The 27,889-nt window shown below is 46.1% G+C and overlaps 1 protein-coding gene across 4 annotated transcripts in view; it reads left to right on the forward strand.

Moving 5' to 3' along the window:
* Nucleotides 1–27,889, forward strand: part of map3k1 (mitogen-activated protein kinase kinase kinase 1, E3 ubiquitin protein ligase) — a 59,844-nt gene that overhangs the window by 22,971 nt on the left and 8,984 nt on the right. For 2 of the 4 annotated variants that reach the window (XM_029710380.1, XM_029710383.1), the window contains exons 2-12: nucleotides 7,586–7,736; nucleotides 8,982–9,200; nucleotides 9,398–9,598; nucleotides 12,860–12,976; nucleotides 13,410–13,561; nucleotides 19,583–19,707; nucleotides 21,241–21,322; nucleotides 24,362–24,530; nucleotides 24,724–24,978; nucleotides 26,977–27,098; nucleotides 27,685–27,776. In XM_029710380.1, the coding sequence (XP_029566240.1) occupies nucleotides 7,586–7,736; nucleotides 8,982–9,200; nucleotides 9,398–9,598; nucleotides 12,860–12,976; nucleotides 13,410–13,561; nucleotides 19,583–19,707; nucleotides 21,241–21,322; nucleotides 24,362–24,530; nucleotides 24,724–24,978; nucleotides 26,977–27,098; nucleotides 27,685–27,776 (1,685 nt within the window). The remainder of the gene's footprint in view (nucleotides 1–7,585; nucleotides 7,737–8,981; nucleotides 9,201–9,397; nucleotides 9,599–12,859; nucleotides 12,977–13,409; nucleotides 13,562–19,582; nucleotides 19,708–21,240; nucleotides 21,323–24,361; nucleotides 24,531–24,723; nucleotides 24,979–26,976; nucleotides 27,099–27,684; nucleotides 27,777–27,889) is intronic. The other 2 variants (XM_029710381.1, XM_029710382.1) reach the window with 2 other exon arrangements.

A 27,889-nucleotide genomic window follows, 5' to 3' on the forward strand; every position in this document is an offset into this window, starting at 1 on the left:
TTTCATCAGACCAGAGGACATTTCTCCAAAATGTACAATCTTTGTCCCCATGTGCAGTTGCAAACCATAGTCTTTTTTATGGCGGTTTTGGAGCAGTGGCTTCTTCCTTGCTGAGTGGCCTTTCAGGTTATGTCGATATAGGACTCGTTTTACTGTGGATATAGATACTTTTGTACCTGTTTCTTCCAGCATCTTCACAAGGTCCTTTGCTGCTGTTCTGGGAGTGATTTGCACTTTTCGCACCAGAGTACGTTCATCTCTAGGAGACAGAACACGTCTCCTTCCTGAGCGGTATGACGGCTGCGTGTTCCCATGGTGTTTATACTTGCGTACTATTGTTTGTACAGATGAACGTGGTACCTTCAGGCCTTTGGAAATTGCTCCCAAGGATGAACCAGACTTGTGGAGGTCTACCATTTTTTTTTTCTGAGGTCTTGGCTGATTTCTTTTTGATTTTTCCCATGATGTCAAGCAAAGTTTGAAGGTACGCCTTGAAATACATCCACAGGTACACCTCCAATAGGCTAATTGACATCATTTGAGCCAATCAGAAACTTCTAAAGCCATGACAACATTTTCTGGAATTTTCCAAGCTGTTTAAAGGCACAGTCAACTTAGTGTATGTAAACTTCTGACACACTGGAATTGTGATACAGTGAATTATAAGTGAAATAATCTCTCTGTAAACAATTGTTGGAAATATTACTTGTCATGCACAAAGTAGACGTCCTTACCGACTTGCCAAAACCATAGTTTGTTGACAAGAAATTTGTGGAGTGGTTGAAAAACGAGTTTTAATAACTTCAACCTAAGTGTATGTAAACTTCCGACTTCAACTGTACATATTCTGGGAATTAAAAAAGGCTGTTCTGTTAACATTTTTGCAACATCAAAGGAATATTTTGTGCATCCTGATACAAACATTATCTGAATGTCAGCACAACTGGACATTTTCTGTGTTTTGGGAACATGCAGTATCTCTTGTCATTTCCCCACAATGTTACCACAACCGAATGAAATGTTCTGGGAGCTTTTTAAAGAACAGACAATGTGTTCTGGGAACATTCTTTAAACATCAGGTGAATGTTTTTTGCACACTCTGTCTCCCTCATCTGCACAACTGGACATTTTCTGTGTTTTGGGAACATACCCTACCGGTCAAACGTTTTAGAACACCTACTCATTCAAGGGTTGTTCTTTTATTTTTTTAATATTTTCTACGTTGTAGAATAATAGTAAAGACATCCAAAACTATGAAATAACACATGGAATCATGTAGTAACCAAAAAAGTGTTAAACAAATCAAAATATATTTGAGATACTTCAAATAGTCACCCTTTGACTTGATGACAGCTTTGCACACTCTTGGCATTCTCTCAACCAGCTTCACCTGGAATGCTTTTCCAACAGTCTTGAAGGAGTTCCCACATATGCTGAGCACTTATTGGCTACTTTTCCTTCTCTGTGACTCGACTCATCCCAAACCATCTCAATTGGGTTGAGGTCGGGTGATTGTGGAGGCCAGGTAATCTGTTGCAGCACTCCATCACTCTCCTCCTTGGTCAAATAGCCCTTACACAGCCTGGAGGTGTGTTGGGTCATTGTCCTGTTGAAAACAAATGAGCGTCCCACTAAGCACAAACCAGATGGGATGGCATATCGCTGCAGAACGCTGTGGTAGCCATGCTGGTTAAGTATGCCTTGAATTCTAAGTAAATCACCACAGTGTCACCAGCAAAGCACCCCCACACCATGCTTCACGGTGGGAAATACACATGCAGAGATCATCCATTCACCCACACCACGTCTCAGACACAGCAGTTGGAACCAAAAATCTCCACTTTGGACTCATCAGTCCAAAGGACAAATTTCCATCGTTCTAATGTCCATTGCCCGAGCAAGTCTCTTCTTCTTATTGGTGTCCTTTTTAGTAGTGTTTTTTTTGCAGTAATTCGACCATGAAGGCCTGTTCTCCTCTGAACAGTTGTTATTAAGATGTCTGTTGAGGTAAAATGGCGCCAGGGGAAATGGCAGCAGTTTTACGGGCGCCCAACCAATTGTGCTATTATGTTGTTTTTTTTGCGTTATTTGTAACTTATTTTGTACATAATGTTTCTGCAACCATATCTTACGGCAAAAAAAGAGCTTCTGGATATCAGGACAGCGATCACTCACCTCGGATTAGACCAAGATTTTTTCTTTAACAAGTAGGAAGCACAGGACATTCTCCGAACACCCGACAAGGCCAACATCCCAGTTATTTGCAAGAGGAAGAGACGCAGGTACAGAGGCACAGAGCAGGGTGCCTCATAAGGATACGCAGAAGGCGAGTGGGAAAGCTGCCGTTACCGTCAATATTACTCGCCAACGTGCAGTCATTGGACAATAAATTAGATGAGGTACGATCATGAATATCCTACCAAAGGGACATCAAAAACTGTAATATCCTATGTTTCATGGAATCGTGGCTGAATGACGACATGGATATTCAGCTAGCGGGATATACGCTGCACCATCAGGATAGAACAGCACACTCCGGTAAGCCGAGGGGGGCGGTCTGTGCATATTTGTAAACAGCTGGTGCACGAAATCTAAGGAAGTCTCTAGATTTTGCCCGCCTGAAGTAGAGTATCTTGTGATAAAATGCAGACCACACTACTTGCCTAGAGAGTTTTCAGCTATACTTTTCGTGGCTGTTTATTTACCACCACAGACAGATGCTGGCACTAAAACTGCACTCAGTCAGCTGTATAAGCAAACAGGAAACTGCTCACCCAGAGGTGGCACTCCTAGTGGCCAGGGACTTTAATGCAGGGAAACTTAAATCAGTTTTACCTAATTTATATCAGCATGTTAAATGTGCAACCAGAGGGAAAACAATTCTAGACCACCTTTACTCCACACACAGAGACGTGTAGAAAACTCTCCCTCACCCTCCATTTGGTAAATCCGACCAGAATTCTATCCTCCTGATTCCTGCTTACAAGCAAAAATTAAAGCAGGAAGCACCAGTGACTCGGTCTATAAAAAAGTGGTCAGGTGAAGCAGATGCTAAACTACAGGACTGTTTTGTTATCACAGACTGGAACATGTTCCGGGATTCTTCCGATGGCATTGAGGAGTACACCACATCAGTCACTGGCTTTATCAGTAAGTGCATCGAGGACGTCGTCTCTGCAGTGACTGTACGCACATACCAGAAGCCATGGATTACAGGCAACATTCGCACTGAGATAAAGGGTAGAGCAGCCGCTTTCAAGGTGCGGGAATCTAACCCGGAAACTTATAAGAAATCCTGCTATGCCTTGTGATGAACCATCAAACAGGCAAAGCGTCAATACAGGGCTAAGATTGAATCGTACTACACCGGCTCCGATGCTCGTCTTATGTGGCAGGGCTTGCAAACTATTAGACTACAAAGGGAAGCACAGCCGCCCAGTGACACGAGCCTATCAGATGAGCTAAATCACTTCTATGCTCGCTTCGAGGCAAGCAACACTGAGGCATGCATGAGAGCATCAGCTGTTCCAGACGACTGTGTGATCATGCTCTCCGTAGCCGACGTGAGTAAGACCTTTAAACAGGTCAACATTCACAAGGCTGTGGGGCCAGATGGATTACCAGGACGTGTGCTCCGGGCATGTGCTGACTAACTGGCAGGCGTCTTCACTGATATTTTCAACATGTCCCTGTCTGAGTCTGTAATACCAACATGTTTCAAGCAGACCACCATAGTCCCTGTTCCCAAGAACACGAAGGCAACCTGCCTAAATGACTAACAGACCCGTAGCACTCACATCTGTAGCCATGAAGGGATTAGAAAGGCTGGTATTGGCTCACATCAACACCATTATCCCAGAAACCCTAGACCCACTCCAATTTGCATACCGTCCAAACAGATCCGCAGATGATGCAATCTCTATTGCACTCCACACAGCCCTTTCCCACATGGACAAAAGGAACACCTACGTGAGAATGCTATTCATTGACTAAAGCTCAGCGTTCAATACCGTTGTCCCCTCAAAGCTCATCACTAAGTTAAGGACCCTGGGACTAAACACCTCCCTCTGCAACTGGATCCTGGACTTCCTGACAGGCCGCCCCTAGGTGGTGAGGGTAGGTAGCAACACATCTGCCACGCTGATCCTCAACACTGGAGCCCCCCAGGGGTGCGTGCTCAGTCCCCGCCTGTACTCCCAGTATACTCATGACTGCATGGCCAGGCACGACTCCAACACCATCACAACAGTGGTAGGACTGGTAGGCCTGATCACCGACAACGACGAGACAGCCTATAGGGAGGAGGTCAGAGACCTGGCCGGGTGGTGCCAGAATAACAACTTCAACATAACCAAGACTAAGGAGATGATTGTGGACTACAGGAAAAGGAGGACCGAGCACGCCCCCATTCTCATCGACGGGCTGTAGTGGAGCAGGTTGAGAGCTTCAAGTTCCTTGGTGTCCACATCACCAACAAACTAGACTGGTCCAAACACACCAAGACAGTTGTGAAGAGGGCACGACAAAGCCTATTCCCCCTCAGGAAACTAAAAAGATTTGGCATGGGTCCTGAGATCCTCAAAAGGTTCTACAGCTGCAACATCGAGAGCATCCTGACTGGTTGCATCACTGCCTGGTACGGCAATTGCTCGGCCTCTGACCGCAAGGCACTACAGAGGGTAGTGCGTATGGCCCAGTACATTACTGGGACTAAACTGCCTGCCATCCAGGACCTCTACACCAGGCGGTGTCAGAGGAAGGCCCTAAAAATGTTCAAAGACCCCAGCCACCCCAGTCATAGACTGTTCTCTCTACTGTTCTCTCTACTGCCTCATGGCAAGCGGTACCGGAATGCCAAGTTACTGTTATTTTTCACTGTCTTTTTTACTGTTTTTATTTCTTTACTTACCTATTGTTCACCTAATACCTTTTTTGCACTGTTGGTTAGAGCCTGTAAGTAAGCATCTCACTGTAAGGTCTACACCTGTTGTATTCGACGCTCGTGACAAATAAACTTTGAGTTGATTACTTGAATTCTGAAGCATTTATTTGGGCTGCAATTTCTGAGGCTGGTAACTCTAATGAACTTATTGTCTGCAGCAGAGGTAACTCTGGGTCTTCCATTCCTGTGGCGGTCCTCATGAGAGCCAGTTTCATCATAGCACTTGGATGGTTTTTGCGACTGCACTTGAAGAAAATTTCAAAGGTCTTGAAATGTTCTGTATTTACTGACCTTCATGTCTTAAAGTAATGATGGACTGTCGTTTTGAAATGTTCTTGCCATAATATGGACTTGGTCTTTTACCAAGTAAGGCCATCTTCTGTATACCACCCCTACCATGTCACAACACAACTGATTGGCTCAAACGCATTAAGAAGGAAAGAAATTCCACAAATTAACTTTTAAGAAGGCACATCTGTTAATTGAAATGCATTCCAGGTGTCTACCTCATGAAGCTGGTTGAGAGAATGCCAAGCGTGTGCAAAGCTGTCATCAAGGCAAAGGGTGGCTATTTGAAGAATCTCAAATTTAAAATACATTTGAATTTAACACTTTTTTGGTTACTACATGATTCCATAGGTGTTAGTTAATGGTTTTGATGTCTTCTATTATTCTACAATGTAGAAAAATAAAGAAAAACCCTTGACTGAGTCGGTGTTCTGAAACGTTTGACCGGTAGTGTATCTTTTGTCATGTCCCCACAATGTTCTCACAAGACTGGTTCCACAACCTAATGAAACATCCTGGGAACCTTTTTAAATGTTTTATAGGAACATTTTTGCAACATTAGGCAAATGTTTTATGCAAACATTCTCTAATCATCACCAGGAATGTGTGTTATGAGAACATTTGCCGTGACCTAAATAATGTTCTGGGAACTTTCACAGAACCAATTTTGTTTTGCTGGGAAAACATTACTGGTACATTGTTATTACATTACCTAGAAACCCAATGAGAACTTTTGGGGAATGTTCTGTGGTGGTTTTTATAATGTTGTACACAACATTTTAGTGAATGTTAGAACATTAATAAAATCTTTATAACATTCTCTGAATGTTTATCAACCTAATGTAAGAGAGAACCCTAACTAGAACATCATGGGAATCTTGGATAATGTTCTGGGAATGTTTTCTAGTTTGCTGGGTATTGTCAATCAAATCTACAGTTGTAGACAAACAGTGAAAAGCTTACTTATGGGCCCTTCCGAACAATGCAGAGAAATAACAACACGATGAATAAATACACAATGAGTAACTTGGCTATATGGCAGGGTCTAAAATGAACACACGCCACCTGCCAAGTATTGGCACATTTACAGCTAAATAAATGCTGCCGTAGCTGTTTTCAAAGTGTTTCTGTCATTTTGGTTCATAGCTTGTAGCTAATCACACAAAGAACTAGGACTTATATATCTATCCATCCCGCGACGCACAGCAACACCTGGCTGGGGAGCTGTATACACTGAGATGGAAGTCATTTTGGAAGTGCTGCGCACAGGCATTGAAGTTGGTCTAATTTACTCAAGTCTACTAAAGTGAGACTTTGTCCTTCTGTGTCTTGACTACTTACATTGTTTTGTTCACAAGCGAGGTTGTTTTTCAATGTTAGATTTTTTTTGCTTCAACTGCTAGTGAAGGCACCGGCTACTAGTCAGATTCTGTCACTGACTAGAGCAGCTAGCGCCCTCGTTACCACGGTAACCTCCTGCCCTTAAAGGGGGTAGCTGAATATTTTGTCTCTAATATTTTGGTTCAAATGTAAATATTTAGCAATATACCACTTTTTACCCTTAATACATTTGTTTGAGAAACATTACAAAGCATGCATGCTCATCTGTTTAAAAATATATATATATTTTTAGTTATGGCAACAATCATGGTGGACCAAAACCTTTTCAGGCCCTGTACACGGGTTACCAGTTCCGAGTCTGTGCAGGGGTACTTGAGGTAGATATGTACATATACTGAACAAAAATTTTAATGCAAAAATGTCTAAGATTTTACTGAGTTAAAGTTCATATAAAAATCTATTTAAATAAATTAATTAGGCCCTAATCTATGGATTTCACATGAGTAGGCAGGGTGCAGGCAGGCCCACCCACTGGGGAGCCAGGCCCGGTGAAGAAGCCGAATGTGGAGGGCCTGGCATTGTTACACATGGTCTGCGGTTGTGAGGCCGGTTGGACTTACTGCCAAATTCTCTAAAACGATGTTGGAGGAAGCTTATGGTAGAGAAATTAACATTCAATTCTCTGGCATCAGCTCTGGTGGACATTCCTGCAGTCAGCATGCCAATTGCACGCTCCCTCAACTTGAGACATCTGTGGCAATATGTTGCACATTTTAAAGTGGCCTTTTATTGTCCCTAGCACAAGGTGCACCTGTGTAATGATCATGCTGTTTAATCAGCCTGTTGATATGCCACAGCTTCCTCTAAAACCGCCTGGTATAGAGATCCTGGATGTCAGGTAGCTTAGCCCCAGTGATGTACTGAGCCGTAAGCACTACCCTCTGTAGTGCCTTGCGGTCAGATGCCAAGCAGTTGCCATTGTCTAACTCCGCCCCCTCTGCGGTTTCTCTGTAGTCGCGACATGGAGAATAAGGATACCCTGAGGGGTCTGCAGAAGATGGAGGACCGGCCCGAGGAGCGGATGATCCGGGAGAAGCTCAAGGCCACCTGCATGCCCACCTGGAAGCACGAGTGGCTGGAGAGACGTAGCAGGAGGGGCCCGGTGGTGAGCTGCTGCATCCTGACACACATGGACACAGAAACAAACACGTGCACACACAGCTATAATACTGTATAAACATGTAGGTCTATACACACACACACACACACACACACACACACACACACACACACACACACACACACACACACAGAGAGAACACCACACGGCTATAATACTGTATAAACATGTAGGTCTACACACACACACACACACACACACACACACACACACACACACACACACACAGAGAGAACACCACACGGCTATAATACTGTATAAACATGTAGGTCTATACACACACACACACACACACACACACACACAGAGAGAACACCACACGGCTATAATACTGTATAAACATGTAGGTCTACACACACACACACACACACACACACACACACACACACACACACACACACACACACACACACACACACACACACACACACAGAGAGAGAACACCACACGGCTATAATACTGTATAAACATGTAGATGCATACACACACACACACACGCGCACACAGAGAACACCACACGGCTATAATACTGTATAAACATGTAGGTCTATACACACACACACACACACACACAGAGAACACCACACGTGTGTGTACTTAGCGTACTGTGCCACGCTTAACATTTATAGATCCAAGCAACTCTTAAATATTCACTACTCTAAAGACTGATTTGATACTGTTAATGCTTTGAAATAAAGTTTTCATGACTGAAATCTAGCAGAATTGGACATGTCCAACCCTGGATGTTGCATCATTACGTTGCACCTAGTCTTTCACAGCAGACACAGAGGCTGATCTAGCCCCCCTGACCTCTAAGCCCCCCTGACCTCTAAGCCCCCCTGACCTCTAAGCCCCCCTGACCTCTAAGCCCCCCCTGACCTCTAGCCCCCCCCCCTGACCTCTAGCCCCCCCTGACCTCTAGTCTTGGCAGTCTTCTGAGAGGATTAGATGGATATATGTAATATGGCTACATCATGCCTTCCGATTGGCTGCGTGGAAATTTCAATGCTTCCACCAGATCTACAGACCCGTGTTCAGTTGACCAACGTCGCAGATAGAAATGCCATGGATAGAGCTGACATGATTCCTTGTTCTACATGTTCTACATGTCAGAGAAGCATGTTTGTTTTACATAACAAATGTCTGTCTGAACGTTCCACTGTAAAGGGACTCTACTGTCATTTGGCCGACCCCAACCTGTCATTAACCCCCTGTCCTTCTCTCCCTCAGGTGGTGAAGCCTGTCCCCTTGCGACCGGACGGGAGCGAGGCGGGCTGCAAAGGGGCAGAGGCCGGAGCCGACGCCCCCACCAGCTCCTCCCCCCAGCAGAGCAGAGGCCGCCGCAGCCCCTCCCCTGGAACCCCCTCTTCCTCCTCCTCTTCCTCTGGCAGGGCCGGTGGGAAGCCTGAGTCCCCCGGGGTGCGCAGGAAGAGGGCCTCACCCGTGCCGGTGATTAGCACACACACAGACATTAAAACATTTTGATGATAATGTAACATTGATTAGATATCAAGCCTCTTCACTTGGGGTTTAAAGAACTGTAAAAAGTATCATAGCAATATAAAGTCCTAAGTGAATATTTAGTGACAGTATAATATACCCATGTAACTATTGTTCTGAGGCTGTCTTGATCTGATGTTGTGTAGTTTCAGAGTGGCAGGGTGACGCCCCCTCGCCGGGCGCCCTCCCCAGACGGCTTCTCCCCCTACAGTCCTGAGGAGACCAGTCGCCGTGTCAACAAGGTCATGAGGGCTCGCCTCTACCTACTGCAGCAGATAGGCCCCAACTCCTTTCTGATTGGAGGAGACAGCCCCGACAACAAATACAGGGTGTTCATTGGTCCACAGGTAGGAATTGCTGGAAGTCCACTCAGACCAATGAAGAAAGATTTAAACAGAATCAAGACTAATTTTCAAATCGACTCCCTCTATGTACTTGTGTAGATATTAAAAGGATTAGATGGGTGTTATCAACTATTATACTGATATATCCTGTTGAGGCCAGGGGGCAGGATCTTATCCCGGTATTGGGATTCATTGTCATGTGACCATGGCGGGGAATTCAAAACTGCAAGAGTAATCATTTCAAATAATCAAATAATCAACTATTTTCCTCCATTTGAAAGATATATCTCCTAAATCTAACCACGCTGTCCGATTTTCAGAGGCTTTACGGAGAATGCATAAAGTTAGGTTATGTGAGGAGAGTACATTGACAATAGCTGCGTGTAATGTTTAGCCAATTCAAAGAAGGGCATCAACAGACAGAAAACTAGCTAGAATTATGCACTTACCTTTGACAATCTGCATCAGATGACACTCATAGGACATTATGTTAGACAATACATGCATTTTTAGTTCCATCAAGTTCATATTTATATCCAAAAACAGCATTTACAGTCGCGGTGAAATTCAGAATTTTTTTCGGCTCGAATGCTCCCAGTGAATCCAGCATTACAAATCACGCAATTACTATTCGAAAACATTGGTAAATTATAATATTGTCATTCAAAGAATAATATATTATCATCTCGTAATTGCTACCGAATGGCCAGATCTCAAAATAACTTTACTGGGAAATCACATTTTGCAATAAACTGGGTACTATGCTAACAACATAAGCTAAGCTAAGCTATAAGCTAAGCTAAGCTAAGCTATACCGTTAGCATTAGCATCATCTAATATCGATAATAACATTCTAAATATCCCCTTACCTTTGATTATCTCCATCAGAAGGCGCTGCCAGGGATCCCAGGTCCAGAACAAATGTGGTTTATTTTGACAAAGTACATAATTTATGTCCAAATAGTTAGCGTTCAGTAGGCTCCCACAAAATGAGGTGGGCAGTGTAAAGTCACGCCGAAAAGCTAAAAAAAACCTAGTAAATAATCTATTTATGTTTGTTCAAACATGTCAAACGTTGTTTAGCATTAATCTTTTGGTCCATTTCTAACGTGAAACATCAGTAAACATCAGTAATATTTTCACACAACCTATCAAGTGTCTAGAATAAACGATTATGACAAAGACACTCTTCTCAGATTTATGCGCAGGCGCAAAAAATGAAGTGATGACGTGTCAACTTACAAGCATTCTAATTCGGTCTGTATTCATCACAGATGCTTCCAACAACTTTATAAAGATCGTTGACATCTAGTGGAAGCAGTAGGAGTTGCGAACTGAATCCTTTCTCACTATGGTATCTATAAAACAATGACACTAAATAGTACAGTCACAAAATCATTTTTTAAAATCTATTTTTCACAGGTTTTTGCCTGCAATATGAGTTTTGTTATACTTACAGACACCATTCAAACTGTTTTAGAAAATTCAGAGTGTTTTCTATCCAAACCTGAACAATAATATGCATATTATAGCTTCTGAGTTGGTGTAGGAGGCAGTTAAAAATGGGCACATATTTTTTTCCAAAATTCTCAATACTGCCCCCTAGCCCAAACAGGATATACAAGTGTCTAGACTTGGGGTCGATTGGGAATTAAATAAGCTGATGCAAGTTTGTGAGATTCCAACTGGCAGGCTAGATTGAGGCTTGGCTGCAACAACGGTTCCAGCTTTTACCAAATTGCGTTTAGAGTAACTGTCCATTTGAAAATCTGACTTTTAAAAGTTTGTATTCTGTTAACTCATACCCAAATAATGTTGTTGACTTGTCCTATACTCGTATTTGTAGCCAAAACATAAATTGAAGTAATAATAGGGCTAGGGATATCCAGGGACCTCACGATACGATATTGTCATGATACTTAGGTGCCGATATGTGTTGCAATTCGATACTGTGATTTTATTGCAATTCGATTTTCTCCCCCTACAGTCCTGGGGAAACTAGCTCCAAAAAAATATTGCAATATTGTCAAAACTTAATTTGCTTCACTTGTACGTTGGCAGGCTCTTTTTGTTTACCCAGCCATTTACTACTGTAGTGATTACCCAGCCATTTACTACTGTAGTGATGGAGCGATTACCCAGCCATTTGCTACTGTAGCGATGGAGTGATTACCCAGCCATTTGCTACTGTAGCGATGGAGCGATTACCCAGACATTTACTAACGATAAATCGCTCCAGTAGTAAATGGCTGGGTAATCGCTACAGTAGCAAATGGCTGGGTAATCGCTCCATCGCTCCAGTAGCAAATGGCTAGGTAATTGCTCCATCGCTCCAGTAGCAAATGGCTGGGTAATCGCTCCAGTAGCAAATGGCTGGGTAATCGCTCCAGTAGCAAATGGCTGGGTAATCGCTCCAGTTGCAAATGGCTGGGTAATCGCTCCAGTAGCAAATGGCTGGGTAATCGCTCCAGTAGCAAATGGCTGGGTAATCGCTCCAGTAGCAAATGGCTGGGTAATCGCTCCAGTAGCAAATGGCTGGGTAATCGCTCCGGTAGCAAATGGCTGGGTAATCGCTCCAGTAGCAAATGGCTGGGTAATCGCTCCAGTAGCAAATGGCTGGGTAATCGCTCCAGTAGCAAATGGCTGGGTAATCGCTCCAGTAGCAAATGGCTGGGTAATCGCTCCAGTAGCAAATGGCTGGGTAATCGCTCCAGTAGCAAATGGCTGGGTAATCGCTCCAGTAGCAAATGGCTGGGTAATCGCTCCAGTAGCAAATGGCTGGGTAATCGCTCCAGTAGCAAATGGCTGGGTAAATGCTCCAGTAGCAAATGGCTGGGTAAATGCTCCATCGCTCCAGTAGCAAATGCTCCATCGCTCCAGTAGCAAATGGCTGGGTAATCGCTCCAGTAGCAAATGGCTGGGTAATCGCTCCATCGCTACAGTAGCAAATTACTGGGTAAATGCTCCATTTGCTACTGGAGCGATTACCCAGCCCTTTGCTACTGGAGCGTTGGTGCCATATAGAGCTTCCTCTTACTAAAGGCTTGCATCCCAAATGGCACTACTTTTGACCAGAGCGTTATCCAACGTGGGGGAATAGGGTACCATTTGGGACAGATGGTTCAGCAGGTCTGTATCTGTCTGCGTGACCATTTATGGCCATCTGTGTGTGCCTGCGCGTGTGTTTGTGAGTGCGGTGTTGGTATGTATATGCACACACACGTGAGTAACCCCCCGGTCTGCTATCCTCTCCATTTACTGTAGACCTGTAGCTGTGGCCGAGGGGCGTTCTGTATCCACGTCCTCTTCGTCATGCTCCGTGTCTTCCAGCTGGAGCCCTCAGACCCCCTGCTCTGGAGGAAAACCCTCAAAAACTTTGAGGTAACCTTTCAGCAACCAACCGACATGCCCTGTAACCAATCTGTGTAATTCCCCTTTCTCCCTACTGAGCTGAGAGAACTGAGCTGTACTGTGCTGGCCTGTTTAAGGATCCAACATGCTGAAACCGTGCTGGACAGGACAATGTGAAAATGGGGATATCCGTACCAGCACAGTATGCTTCAGCTCAAAACAATAGTTTGACAAGGGCCTACATGATTAGCTAAACCCATTTTGTAATGACCAATTCCAAAGAAACTTCAAAGCTAGAATATTTCTAATTTATGTTTAGGATAACTTTCAATGAATGACTTGCACCATCTTGAATGCACATTAGATATGGACTTGAATATGTAGAGAAAATGACAATCTGACCCAAGATCAGCGTCTAGGGCAGATTTCTCCCTACGACGGCTAACTGTGGCATTGTCTCCAGGTGGAGAGCTTGTTCCAGAAGTACCACAATCGCCGCAGCTCGCGCATCAAGGCGCCGTCGCGCAACACCATTCAGAAGTTTGTGTCGCGCATGTCCAACCCCCACACGACCTGTCCGTCCAGCAACTCTGGCGCCTCGAGCAACGACAGCAGGTAGTGTGTACACACACACACACACAGAGTACAGATGTTGTATTGTAAAACATATTATGCCAGAAGGCCCTTGAATACCACCAAGTTGTATAAACATAAGTGGTGTCAAATTTTGGATTTTGATGTGAACGAGGGTCAAGCATTGGTTTAATACATTGGTCCAGCTTGGTTTAACACAAATGTCTCTTTCCCTTTCTGCCCTGGCTGTTATTTATATATGTATGTGTGTATGTGTACAGTTGAAGTCGGAAGTTTACATACACCTTCGCCAAATACATTTAAACTCAGTTTTTCACAATTCCTGACATTTAATCTCAGTAAAAATTCCCTGTTTTAGCTCATCGCTTTATTTTCAGAATGTGAAATGTCAGAATAATAGTTGAGAGAATGATTTCAGCTTTTATTTCTTTAATCACATTCCCAGTGGGTCAGAAGTTTACATACACTCAATTAGTATTTGGTAGCATTGCTTTTAAATTGTTTAACTTGGGTCAAATGTTTCGGGTAGCCTTCCATAAGCTTCCCACAATAAGTTGGGTGAATTTTTGGCCCATTCCTCCTGACAGAGCTGGTGTAACTGAGTAAGGATTGTAGGCCTCCTTGCTTGCACACGCTTTTTCAGTTCTGCTCACAAATCTATGGGATTGAGGTCAGGGCCTTGTGATGGCCACTCCAGTACCTAGACTTTGTTGTCCTTAACATTTACATTTAAGTTATTTAGCAGACGCTCTTATCCAGAGCGACTTACAAATTGGTGCATTCACCTTATGATATCCAGTGGAACAACCACTTTACAATAGTGCATCTAAATCTTTTAGGGGGGGGGGGGTTAGAAGGATTACTTTATCCTATCCCAGGTATTCCTTAAAGAGGTGGGGTTTCAGGTGTCTCCGGAAGGTGGTGATTGACTCCGCTGTCTTGGCGTCGTGAGGGAGCTTGTTCCACCATTGGGGTGCCAGAGCAGCGAACAGTTTTGACTGGGCTGAGCGGAAACTGTGCTTCCTCAGAGGTAGGGAGGCGAGCAGGCCAGAGGTGGATGAACGCAGTGCCCTTGTTTGGGTGTAGGGCCTGATCAGAGCCTGAAGGTACGGAGGTGCCGTTCCCCTCACAGCTCCGTAGGCAAGCACCATGGACTTGTAGCGGATGCGAGCTTCAACTGGAAGCCAGTGGAGAGAGCGGAGGAGCGGGGTGACGTGAGAGAACTTGGGAAGGTTGAACACCAGACGGGCTGCGGCGTTCTGGATGAGTTGTAGGGGTTTAATGGCACAGGCAGGGAGCCCAGCCAACAGCGAGTTGCAGTAATCCAGACGGGAGATGACAAGTGCCTGGACTAGGACCTGCGCCGCTTCCTGTGTGAGGCAGGGTCGTACTCTGCGAATGTTGTAGAGCATGAACCTACAGGATCAGGTCACCGCCTTGATGTTAGTGGAGAACGACAGGGTGTTGTCCAGGGTCACGCCAAGGTTCTTAGCACTCTGGGAGGAGGACACAAGGGAGTTGTCAACCGTGATGGTGAGATCATGGAACGGGCAGTCTTTCCCCGGGAAGAAGAGCAGCTCCGTCTTGCCGAGGTTCAGCTTGAGGTGGTGATCCGTCATCCACACTGATATGTCTGCTAGACATGCAGAGATGCGATTCGCCACCTGGTTATCAGAAGGGGGAAAGGAGAAGATTAATTGTGTGTCGTCTGCATAGCAATGATAGGAGAGACCATGTGAGGATATGACAGAGCCAAGTGACTTGGTGTATAGTGAGAATAGGAGAGGGCCTAGAACAGAGCCCTGGGGGACACCAGTGGTGAGAGCATGTGGTGCGGAGACAGATTCTCGCCACGCCACCTGGTAGGAGCGACCTGTCAGGTAGGACGCAATCCAAGCGTGGGCCGCGCCGGAGATGCCCAGCTCGGAGAGGGTGGAGAGGAGGATCTGATGGTTCACAGTATCAAAGGCAGCAGATAGGTCTAGAAGAATGAGAGCAGAGGAGAGAGAGTTAGCTTTAGCAGTGCGGAGAGCCTCCGTGACACAGAGAAGAGCAGTCTCAGTTGAATGCCCAGTCTTGAAACCTGACTGATTAGGATCAAGAAGGTCATTCTGAGAGAGATAGCAGGAGAGCTGGCCAAGGACGGCACGTTCAAGAGTTTTGGAGAGAAAAGAAAGAAGGGATACTGGTCTGTAGTTGTTGACATCGGAGGGATCGAGTGTAGGTTTTTTCAGAAGGGGTGCAACTCTCGCTCTCTTGAAGACGGAAGGGACGTAGCCAGCGGTCAAGGATGAGTTGATGAGCGAGGTGAGGTAGGGGAGAAAGTCTCCGGAAATGGTCTGGAGAAGAGAGGAGGGGATAGGGTCAAGTGGGCAGGTTGTTGGGCGGCCGGCCGTCACGAGACGCGAGATTTCATCTGGAGAGAGAGGGGAGAAAGAGGTCAAAGCACAGGGTAGGGCAGTGTGAGCAGGACCAGCGGTGTCGTTTGACTTAGCAAACGAGGATCGGATGTCATCAACCTTCTTTTCAAAATGGTTGACGAAGTCATCCGCAGAGAGGGAGGGGGAGGAGGATTCAGGAGGGAGGAGAAGGTAGCAAAGAGCTTCCTAGGGTTAGAGGCAGATGCTTGGAATTTAGAGTGGTAGAAAGTGGCTTTAGCAGCAGAGACAGAAGAGGAAAATGTAGAGAGGGAGTGAAAGGATGCCAGGTCCGCAGGGAGGCGAGTTTTCCTCCATTTCCGCTCGGCTGCCCGGAGCCCTGTTCTGTGAGCTCGCAGTGAGTCGTCGAGCCACGGAGCAGGATGGGAGGACCGAGCCGGCCTGGAGGATAGGGGACAGAGAAAATCAAAGGATGCAGAAAGGGAGGAGAGGAGGGTTGAGGAGGCAGAATCAGGAGATAGTTTGGAGAAGGTTTGAGCAGAGGGAAGAGATGATAGGATGGAAGAGGAGAGAGTAGTGGTAGAGAGAGAGCGAAGGTTGGGACGGCGCAATACCATCCGAGTAGGGGCAGAGTGAGAAGTGTTGGATGAGAGCGAGAGGGAAAAGGATACAAGGTAGTGGTCGGAGACTTGGAGGGGAGTTGCAATGAGATTAGTGGAAGAACAGCATCTAGTAAAGATGAGGTCAAGCGTATTGCCTGCCTTGTGAGTAGGGGGGAAGGTGAGAGGGTGAGGTCAAAAGAGGAGAGGAGTGGAAAGAAGGAGACAGAGAGGAATGAGTCAAAGGTAGACGCGGGGAGGTTAAAGTCACCCAGAACTGTGAGAGGTGAGCCAGCCTCAGGAAAGGAACTTATCAAGGCGTCAAGCTCATTGATGAACTCTCCAAGGGAACCTGGAGGGCGATAAATGATAAGGATGTTAAGCTTGAAAGGGCTGGTAACTGTGACAGCATGGAATTCAAATGAGGAGATAGACAGATGGGTCAGGGGAGAAAGAGAGAATGTCCACTTGGGAGAGATGAGGATTCCAGTGCCACCACCCCGCTGGCTCGATGCTCTAGGGGTATGCGAGAACACGTGGGCAGACGAGGAGAGAGCAGTAGGAGTAGCAGTGTTATCTGTGGTAATCCATGTTTCCGTCAGCGCCAGGAAGTCTAGGGACTGGAGGGTAGCATAGGCTGAGATGAACTCAGCCTTGTTGGCCGCAGACCGGCAGTTCCAGAGGCTGCCGGAGACCTGGAACTCCACGTGGGTCGTGCGCGCTGGGACCACCAGGTTAGAGTGGCAGCGGCCACGCGGTGTGAAGCGTTTGTATGGCCTGTGCAGGGGGGAGAGAACAGGGATAGACAGACACATAGTTGACAAGCTACAGAAGAGGCTACGCTAATGCAAAGGAGATTGGAGTGACAAGTGGACTACACGTCTCGAATGTTCAGAAAGTTAAGCTTACGTTGCGAAACTCTTATTGACTAAAATGACAAATGCTAGCTAACTAACACTAACACTACACTAATCAAGTCGTTCCGTTGTAATGTAATAGTTTCTACAGTGCTGCTAGTCGGTAGAGGTTGGCTATTATACAAAAGCAACTTTGTAGCTAGCTAACATAACACTAATCAAGACGTTCCTTTGTAATGTATTTAGTTTCTACAATGCTGCTCGTCGGTAATAGTTGGCTAGGTATGGAACAATGGCGTCGCGGGGGACGGAAATAGCTGGCTAGCTAACCTCGATAATTACTAAACTACACAATTATCAAGCTATGACAAAGACAACTATGTAGCTAGCTAGCTAACACTGCACTAGTCAAATCGTTCCGTTGTAATGTATTAGTATCTACAGCGCTGCTAGTCGGTAACGGTTGGCTAGCTAGCAAACCCACTAGCTAGCAGTGGGTTTGATGACTAGGTGTGTTGACTAAGTCTGGAGTCTGGACAAGGCGTCGCGTCGCGGCTGGCTAGCTAACCTCAATAATTACTCTAAACTACACAATTATCTTAGATACAAAGACAGCAAAGACAACTATGTAGCTAGCTAACTAACACTAACACTAACACTACACTACACTAATCAAGTCGTTCCGTTGTAATGTAATAGTTTCTACAGTGCTGCTAGTCGGTAGAGGTTGGCTAGCTAGCAGTGTTGACTACGTTAGGAGGACGAAAAAATAGCTAGCCTCGATAATTACTCTAATTACTCTAAACTACACAATTATCTTTGATAGCTAAGAAAAATTGCTCAGATCAAACAAACCAAACCGTTGTAATGTAAAGAAGTGTAATATTACCTGTGGAGCGAAGCGAAGTGCGACTGCTCGCTCCGGACCGGAAGTGCACTTAAGCCATTTTGCCACAACTTTGGAAGTATGCTTGGGGTCATTGTCCATTTGGAAGACCCATTTGCAACCAAGCTTTAACTTCCTGACTGATGTCTTGAGATGTTGCTTCAATATATCCACATAATTCTCCCTCCTCATGATGCCATCTATTTTGTGAAGTGCACCAGTCCCTCCTGCAGCAAAGCACCCCCACAACATGATGCTGCCACCCCCGTGCTTCACGGTTGGGATGGTGTTCTTCGGCTTGCAAGCATCACCCTTTTTCCTCCAAACATAACGATAGTCATTATGGCCTAACAGTTCTATTTTTTTTTTCATCAGACCAGAGGACATTTCTTCAAAAAGTATGATCTTTGTCCCCATGTGCAGTTGCAAACCGTAGTCTGGCTTTTTTATGGCGGTTTTGGAGCAGTGGCCTCTTCCTTGCTGAGCGGCCTTTCAGGTTATGTCGATATAGGACTCGTTTTACTGTGGATATAGATACTTATGTACCTGTTTCCTCCAGCATCTTCACAAGATCCTTTGCTGTTGTTCTGGGATTGATTTGCACTTTTCGCACCAGAGTACATTCATCTCTAGGAGACAGAACGCATCTCCTTCCTGAGCGGTATGACGGCTGCGTGGTCCCATGGTGTTTATACTTGCGTACTATTGTTTGTACAGAAGAACGTGGTACCTTCAGGCGTTTGGAAATTGCTCCCAAGGATGAACCAGACTTGTGGAGGTCTACAATTGTTTTTCTGAGGTCTTGGCTGATTTCTTTTGATTTTCCCATGATGTCAAGCAAAGAGGCACTGAGTTTGAAGGTAGGCCTTGAAATACATCCACAGGTACACCTCCAATTGACTCAAATGATGTCAATTAGCCTATCAGAAACTTCTAAAGCCATTACATCATTTTCTGGAATTTTCCAAGCTGTTTAAAGGCACAGTCAACTTACTGTATGTAAACTTCTGACCCACTGGAATTGTGATACAGTGAAATATTCTGTCTAAACAATTGTTGGAAAAATGACTTATGTCAAGCGCAAAGTAGATGTCCTAACCGAGTTGCCAAAACTATAGTTTGTTAACAAGAAATTTGTGGTTGTTGCTGAGAAACGAGTTTTAATGACTTCAATCTAAGTGTATGTAAACTTCCGATTTCAACTGTATGTATGTATGTATGTATGTATGTATGTGTTTATGTCCTTTATTTTTCTCTCACCCCCTCTGTCTCTCTCTCACCCCCTCTGTCTCTCTCTCACCCCCTCTGTCTCTCTCTGTCAGTAGTCTGAAGGATGAAGAGGAGCAGATGTGTCCTATTTGTCTGTTGGACATGCTGGATGAGGAGAGTCTGACTGTGTGTGAGGAAGGCTGCAGGAACAAGCTGCACCACCACTGCATGTCTATCTGTGAGTACAACAGTACGCTATCAGGAGACTGCATGTCTATCTGTGAGTACAACAGTACGCTATCAGGAGACTGCATGTCTATCTGTGAGTACAACAGTATGCTATCAGGAGACTGCATGTCTATCTGTGAGTACAACAGTACGCTATCAGGAGACTGCATGTCTGTGAGTACTACAGTATGCTATCAAAAGACTGCATGTCTGTGAGTACTACAGTATGCTATCAAAAGACTGCATGTCTGTGAGTACTACAGTATGCTATCAAAAGACTGCATGTCTGTGAGTACTACAGTACGCTATCAAAAGACTGCATGTCTGTGAGTACTACAGTACATTATCAAAAGACTGCATGTCTGTGAGTACTACAGTACATTATCAAAAGACTGCATGTCTGTGAGTACTACAGTATGCTATCAAGACTGCATGTCTGTGAGTACTACAGTATGCTATCAATAGACTGCATGTCTGTGAGTACTACAATACGCTATCAAAAGACTGCATGTCTGTGAGTACTACAGTACGCTATCAAAAGTTCAACTCATTTAAACTTTTGACGCGTGTACAGTGTAATATGGTCCCTGTCATCTAAGCCAAGGTGAGCTCTGACATTGTCAAAATAGTTTTACCCAAGTAGCACTTAGGGTTAGTTCATAAGGCAGGGGTATTGAAATCTGACTCTACAAGGTCCTGAGTACTGCTGGTTTTCTGTTCCGCCAGATAATTAATTGCACTCACCTGGTGTCCCAGGTCTAAATCCGTCCCTGATTTAGAGGGGAAGAATACTTTTTTTAAAAGCAGTTAAACTGGCATCAAGGTCCAGATTTTTCTATTTGAGGGGGCATATGGTATTCTGTTGTAGTTGCTTTTAGGAACACTATGCACATGTATATCCATTATGGCGCTACCACTGTACACCAACTACTTCAACTGGTGAAGAAAAGCACTGAGTGAAAACAAGACTTTCAGAGCTTCTACTCTGTTTATTTTAGTGTCATTTCACCGTATCAGCTTCTCTCAAAATACATGTTTAATCACCCCACACCTCGTCAAACAGAGGCTGACTCTGTGAAGGGGGAAATTATAATAGGCTCCGAGCTGTTAGCGATCTCCCCTAACATCGACCGACTGACTGTTTGAGACCTGGGTGTCTGTGGCCCGGCCTCAGACATGGACTCGTCTGACATTTAGTGACTCCATGCAGTCATCCATGAAGGTTTTATAGTCCAGCAAGCACCACCACACTCCACTCAGCTTACTCCCATCCCATTACACACACACACACACACACACACACACACACACACACACACACACACACACACACACACACACACACACACACACACAGCCCTCTCGATAGTCTGTCACGTTCGTGCTGAGGCCCTAGCCCTCTTCTCTCTCTCTCTAAACTCCAGTCTAATTGTTGCTCCATTTTATTGGTGCATTGACTTCCTTGACACCCAGTCAGTGCATTGTCATTTTCTAAACTGGGGGGAGAGCTAATTCTGTTGGTCCGTCTCTGCCTGTCTCGCAGGGGCTGAGGAATGCCGGCGGAACCACGAGACGCTCATCTGCCCCCTCTGTAGAGCCAAGTGGAAGTCCCATGATTTTTACAGGTAATTTTAACGTGTGTTTGTGTGGGCTAGGAACTAGCAACTCCTGGAAAGACTCCTGGGATGGGGGGGGAGGGGAATGATTTGACAGCGCACCAGCTGGTATCTGGTATTGTTGTGTGAAAGACGGGGGAAGCGGCTTCACTATATTTGTGTCTGGGAGGAAAGGAAACACCTGCCTCGTCTGAGATGACAGAACAGCTGTGGAGCTTCACGAATCTCATGCAAGCTGAATGCAAGCTATGGTTAACTAACAGTTAGCTAACTATTGAATGGTTTATAAGCTGTTTATAAGCTCAGTGTTAGGGATTTAGATTAGAGCATATCGTGTGGAACTGCACAATGAGTCTGTGATGGATTCATTGCAGGCTACGTCAATGACACAGTAGGACAGAGACAGGAAAGAACCTTGAGTGTTAGCGGTGAGCTACGCTACAGTGTATTCAGGCCCTTTCCCCTTTTCCACCTTTTGTTACGTTACTGCCTTATTTTAAAATTGATTAAATCGTATTTTCCCCTCAATCTACCCACAATACCCCATAATGACAAAACAAAAACAGGTTTTTAGACTTTTTAAAAATAAAAAAACTGATGTTACATTTACATAAGTATTCAGATCATTTACTCAGTACTTTGTTGAAGCACCTTTGGCAGCGATTACAGCCTCGAGTCTTCTTGGGTATGGCGCTACAAGCTTGGCACACCTGTATTTGGGGAGTTTCTCCCATTCTTCTCTGCAGATCCTCTCAAGCTCTGTCAGGTTGGATGGAGAGCGTTGCTGCGCAGCTATTTTCAGGTCTCTCCAGAGATCGGATTCAATTCCAGGCTCTGGCTGAGCCTCTCAAGGACTTGTCCCGAAGCCACTTCTGCATTGTCTTGGCTGTGTGCTTAGGGTCGTTGTCCTTTTGGAAGGTGAACCTTCACCCCAGTCTGAGGTCCTGAGCGCTCTGTAGCAGGTTTTTTATCATGGATCTCTCTGTACTTTGCTCTGTTCATCTTTGCCTCGATCCTGACTAGTCTCCCATTAGCATGTTAGTGGTGCGCTAGGCTATATCATTCTAGGTCAAACAGGGCTACGCTAACGCAGTGTGCCAGAGCCATTCCGCTTAAAGCTTAATAGAAGCCAATAACTGGGAGTTCAGGAATATCAGTGTCAACAGCCCCACCGCCTCCCACACACACACACACACACACACACACACACACACATCACCATTCGAGACTCACCCCCCCTACACATCACCGTTCGAGACTCACCCCCCCACACATCACCGTTCGAGACTCACCCCCCCCACACATCACCGTTCGAGACTCACCCCCCCCACACACATCACCGTTCGAGACTCACCCCCCCCCACACACATCACCGTTCGAGACTCACCCCCCCCACACACATCACCGTTCGAGACTCACCCCCCCACACATCACCGTTCGAGACTCACCCCCCCCCCCCCACACATCACCGTTCGAGACTCACCCCCCCACACACATCACCGTTCGAGACTCACCCCCCCCACACATCACCGTTCGAGACTCACCCCCCCCACACACATCACCGTTCGAGACTCACCCCCCCCACACACATCACCGTTCGAGACTCACCCCCCCCACACACATCACCGTTCGAGACTCACCCCCCCCCACACATCACCGTTCGAGACTCACCCCCCCCACACATCACCGTTCGAGACTCACCCCCCCCACACACATCACCGTTCGAGACTCACCCCCCCCCCCCCCCCACACATCACCGTTCGAGACTCACCCCCCCCACACACATCACCGTTCGAGACTCACCCCCCCCACACACATCACCGTTCGAGACTCACCCCCCCCACACACATCACCGTTCGAGACTCACCCCCCCCCACACACATCACCGTTCGAGACTCACCCCCCCCACACACATCACCGTTCGAGACTCACCCCCCCCCCACACACATCACCGTTCGAGACTCACCACCCCCCAACACACATCACCGTTCGAGACTCACCACCCCCCAACACATCACCGTTCGAGACTCACCCCCCCACACACATCACCGTTCGAGACTCACCCCCCCACACACATCACCGTTCGAGACTCACCCCCCCCACACACATCACCGTTCGAGACTCACCCCCCCCCCACACACACATCACCGTTCGAGACTCACCCCCCCACACATCACCGTTCGAAACTCACCCCCCACATACATCACCATTCCCTTAGCTATCAACCCTTACAACCAGCCACTGTAAAACATTACAGCACTAAAAACTGTAGACATTTTAATGTGTCTCCACAATGTTTATCTGAAGGCTCTAGTGCTGTATAATATTACATACCCCTGAATGAGCCCATGTCCTACCATAAATAAGTACATGCTAAATACACTAGCCTCAAGAACTTCTTTGAACTTGAAGTGCCGTGTGCGAGGATGCACACGTATGTTAGTGTGCGCACCTGTGTGTGTGTGTGTGTGTGTGTGTGTGTGTGTGTGTGTGTACGTAGGTTTGTCGTGAGCTCGATCCCCTCCACAGTGCGGTTATGTGAGCCAGACAGCCAGGCACCAGCCCTTGTTTTGTGCGTCTGCCTGGGAATGAAATGATAGCTGTTGTTTTTCCCCCCTTAAGACATGAATCCTGTCAGAAAGTATCTGTTACCCCTCCACCCTGAAATCGGACACAGTTGTTTTTCTACCTTTTTTTGTTGTTGTTTGTTTGCAATTATGATGACCCGCCATGTCACATGACTATTGTGCCAATACAACATGAAGGAAAGAGTTTCCAATTTTTCCGGTTTCACTGGGTTGATTCCTGGCGTCTTTAGAATATGATTCTCCCCCTATTGACAACTTCTCCCCCCATTCATTATATTCTGAATGTATATTCCTGAATCCTGACCAAGCCTGAATCAGCATATTTGTGACCATTCTTTATTATAATATCAAATGCTCAGACCTACAATTCAAACTTAGTCTAGTTACCTACCTACCACCACCATTTTGAGTCCCCCAAAAGTCGCTAAAAGCTCACTGACTTTGGCGTCTTTCTCGGCAGCCATGACCCCTCATCTGTCTCCATGGAGAATGCGGCGGCGTCATCGTCCCACAGCGAAGGGGGTTCCAGAGGGGGGTCATCGTCCCAGGAGGGGGACTTCACCCTGCCACAATACGGGGTCCAGCAAATCCCCCAGACCTACAAAGAACTGGCCGAGCCCTGGATAAAGGTGAGGGGGGTGGGAAGAGGGACGTGGGGACCCTGTCTTATACTTTCAAATTCTTGAATAACCTTTTGAGCTTGCATTTTTTGGGACTATTCCTTTCCCTTTGCCTACAAAGAGGGGTTTACGTGTACTTGTGTCTCTATCCGATCAGTGCCATATTCCTTTCAGACTAATTTACTGTCTCTGTCCTCCCAAGGTGTTTGGCATGGAGGTGGTGGGCTGTCTGTTCTCCAGGAACTGGAACATCAGGGAGATGGCCCTGCGGCGGCTGTCACATGACGTCAGCGGCGCGCTCCTCCTGGCCAATGGTGAACGCTCCTGGCCGGGGGCGGGACTAGGGGCCGGGGCGGGCTGCTCTGAGGTGTCGGGTGACGTGGTGGTGGAGTCGTGCTGCAGCGTCCTCTCCATGGTGTGTGCTGACCCTGTCTACAAGGTCTACGTGGCTGCACTGGTGAGACTCAACATTTAGTCATTTAGCAGGTGGTCTTATCCAGAGCCACTTAACAGTTCCTGCATTCATGTTAAGATAGCTAGGTGGGACAACCACATATCACAGTCGTGGCTGATAATTAAATAGTTATCAGCGAAGTTGGTGCTAGTAAAAAAGAGCAGTGTGAGTGTTTTGGTACCTTATTTTCTTAAATATGACTGTACCATACTCCAGCTGTCAAGGAAAGCATTTTGGCCCCGTAAAGGCTGAAGCCCCGTCCATAAACACCTCTATCACGGCGCTTCCAAAACGTTTATCTTCCAGAAATCACCATCACTTCAAAGACAAATTATACACTGTACTGTATGTACACAGTGATTGCAATGCATAGATGGTCAAGTAACTTCAGCTCATTGCCATGAACCCTGTGCTGAAGACATGAAATGTATTGTTATCGGTACTGATTAGTTAGCGCTACCCAATCTCCGCTTTCACCCCTTGGCTTGTCTCCCGCCCACCACAGCTCTTAAATTGTCCTAAAGTCCACTTCAACAACAAGCTAGCCTGGCTAGTCCTAAAGTCCACTTCAACAACAAGCTAGCCTGGCTAGTCCTAAAGTCAAACCAGCAGGGATTCTCCAAGGACAGACTGAGCATCTCTTTTTTCACTCCTCCTAGCCTAATTTCTTCTACTTCGTCTCTTTTAGAGAACAATATTTATTGGTGGCTGTTTTAAAAAATATGCAGACCCTCTGGGGAGCTCGACATTTCCCCCCGCGGCACTTTGCTTCAGCAGAGCTGCGGTTATGGAAAACAAAAAGGGTTCTGTCTTCTCTGGGGGCTTTCCAGCGTGTTTAGCAGCAGACAGACTTTTGGCGTCTGTTGTATTCTTCTATTAAGACAAAGCAGGGGATGTTGGCGATGGCGGGGAGTGGACTAAAAATACCATGGGCACCACCAGAGTTGGAAGAGTGGGACAAAAATCGACTTAAATCGCCATTTTCAAAAGCCTCTACTTTGTTTGAGGCAGCCTTGGAAAGTGTGCTCAGATCACGGGGCAAAGTTGTTTGCTACGTGCGCACTACCTTGGACCTTGTAACGAGTGAAAATGCCAGAGCCACCATTTCAATAACTTTGATGGGGGTCCTATTTTCTTGCCTTGTCATACCATGTGATGTGGTTTCCCCTTTGGAAGTTTTGTTTGTTTTGCCAAAATACTTGTTTATTGATATGATCCATCTCTCCTGAGAGTAGAGTAGGCTGGGGAGAATGTAGTAATGGAGGGAGGGAGGGAGTGAGTGCGTGTATGTAGTGCTGTGTTTGAGTGATTTGTGAGTGGGATGAGGTGGTTGGAGGAAGAAGTAGCCTTGTCTGCCTGGTGGAGGGAGGGTGGGGGAGAAAGTCTCTCTCTGAGTCCCTCTCTCTCTATCGGGCTCTGGGCAGCATTCCAATGCAACGCTCTATCAGTCACCACTTCTCTCTCTCTGGGAGTAAGGGTCAGGCTGCACCGCCTGTAACCTAGCACCTCTACCCCTCTCCTGGGGGGAGCACCTCCAAGTCTCCTCCACCTCCAGCCGAGGCCACAGAGGGTCTCCAATGCCCTTGTGGTCATGCCCAGGTGGACATATTCTCACAGGAATAGACGGGGTCTTAACTCGACTGGGTCAAAAGCGCAATTTCCCCAACCGCCTTATTAGTATTACATATGGGCTCCAAGAGGTCTTGTGTTGCGCATTCATTTTTTAATTTTACATTTTTTTACGCAACTTGCCATCTCAGCATTTGCCGTGTTTGTTTGGTTTAGTCATGTAGGGCAAAATGTGGGCTTTATATAAAGTATTTAAAACTCATAGTTGATAGTAAGTTTTTATACTTTAGACTGGACAATATCGTTGTCACATTCACTGTTCTTGTCTTTTACCCATGTTCCACACACAGGACTAGGGATAAAGTGTTTGTAGTACTGACTGTATGTTTGAAGTGTTAATGTGAACCCTGTTCTCTTACCCCCTTGTTGTAGAAAACCTTGCGGGCCATGCTGGTGTACACGCCCTGCCACTCCGTGTCTGAACGCTCACGCCTGCAGCAGCTGCTCCGGCCTGTGGTGGAGACCATCCTGGTCAAATGTGCCGACGCCAACAGGTAAAGTCAGTCTGAAACTACAGAGTGGGATAGATATGGGAGCCTGACTACAACTGCTTGTAGCTAGTGCCCTCAGGTGGAGAATCCACAACAGGACTTGTTCGGTTTCTCCCAGTATGATCAGTGGTGAGTTCTATCAGGGACATTCACATCTGAGTCTGGAGGTCCGGATCCTGCTGGTTTTCTCTTCTACCTGATAATTAATTGTATCCACTTGGTGTCCCAGGTCTAAATCAGTCACTGATCAGAGGGGAACAATGAAAATCAGCAGTGGAACTGGCTTCCAGGTCCAGATATACATTTCCATGATATTCTGTATATCTCCAAGAACTGACTCAAATATGGGCACCTTTACTTGTGGTATAATACTGTTAGTCAACAGATTTCCATGATTCCTGTCTCATTTTAGTAGGTCTATGTTGCACACTGTATAATCTCGTTTAAGCCAGAACTAAAATGTTGTTTAATTTGGTCAGAATGTTAACGTAATCTGTCCACAAGAGAGAACACACTGTATAAAAGTATGAATGACGGCCGTTAGTAGCCTAGCATGGACATTAATTCAGAGTGTCGTTTCTGTGTCCAGTCGTACCAGCCAGCTGTCGGTGTCCACACTACTGGAGCTGTGTAAAGGCCAGCTGGGAGAGCTGGCTGTGGGTAGAGAGATCCTCAAAGCAGGTAAGAGCTACAAATCCCATGCAGCCCCTCTGGGGTATCAGTGGAAATGTAGTCTTCGCCCCATATCACATACTCACCACAATTTATATATGCGACTTTGACTATATCTGTTG

This window comes from Salmo trutta, chromosome 23 (assembly GCF_901001165.1).
Source record: "Salmo trutta chromosome 23, fSalTru1.1, whole genome shotgun sequence".
Classification (NCBI taxonomy): domain Eukaryota; kingdom Metazoa; phylum Chordata; class Actinopteri; order Salmoniformes; family Salmonidae; genus Salmo; species Salmo trutta.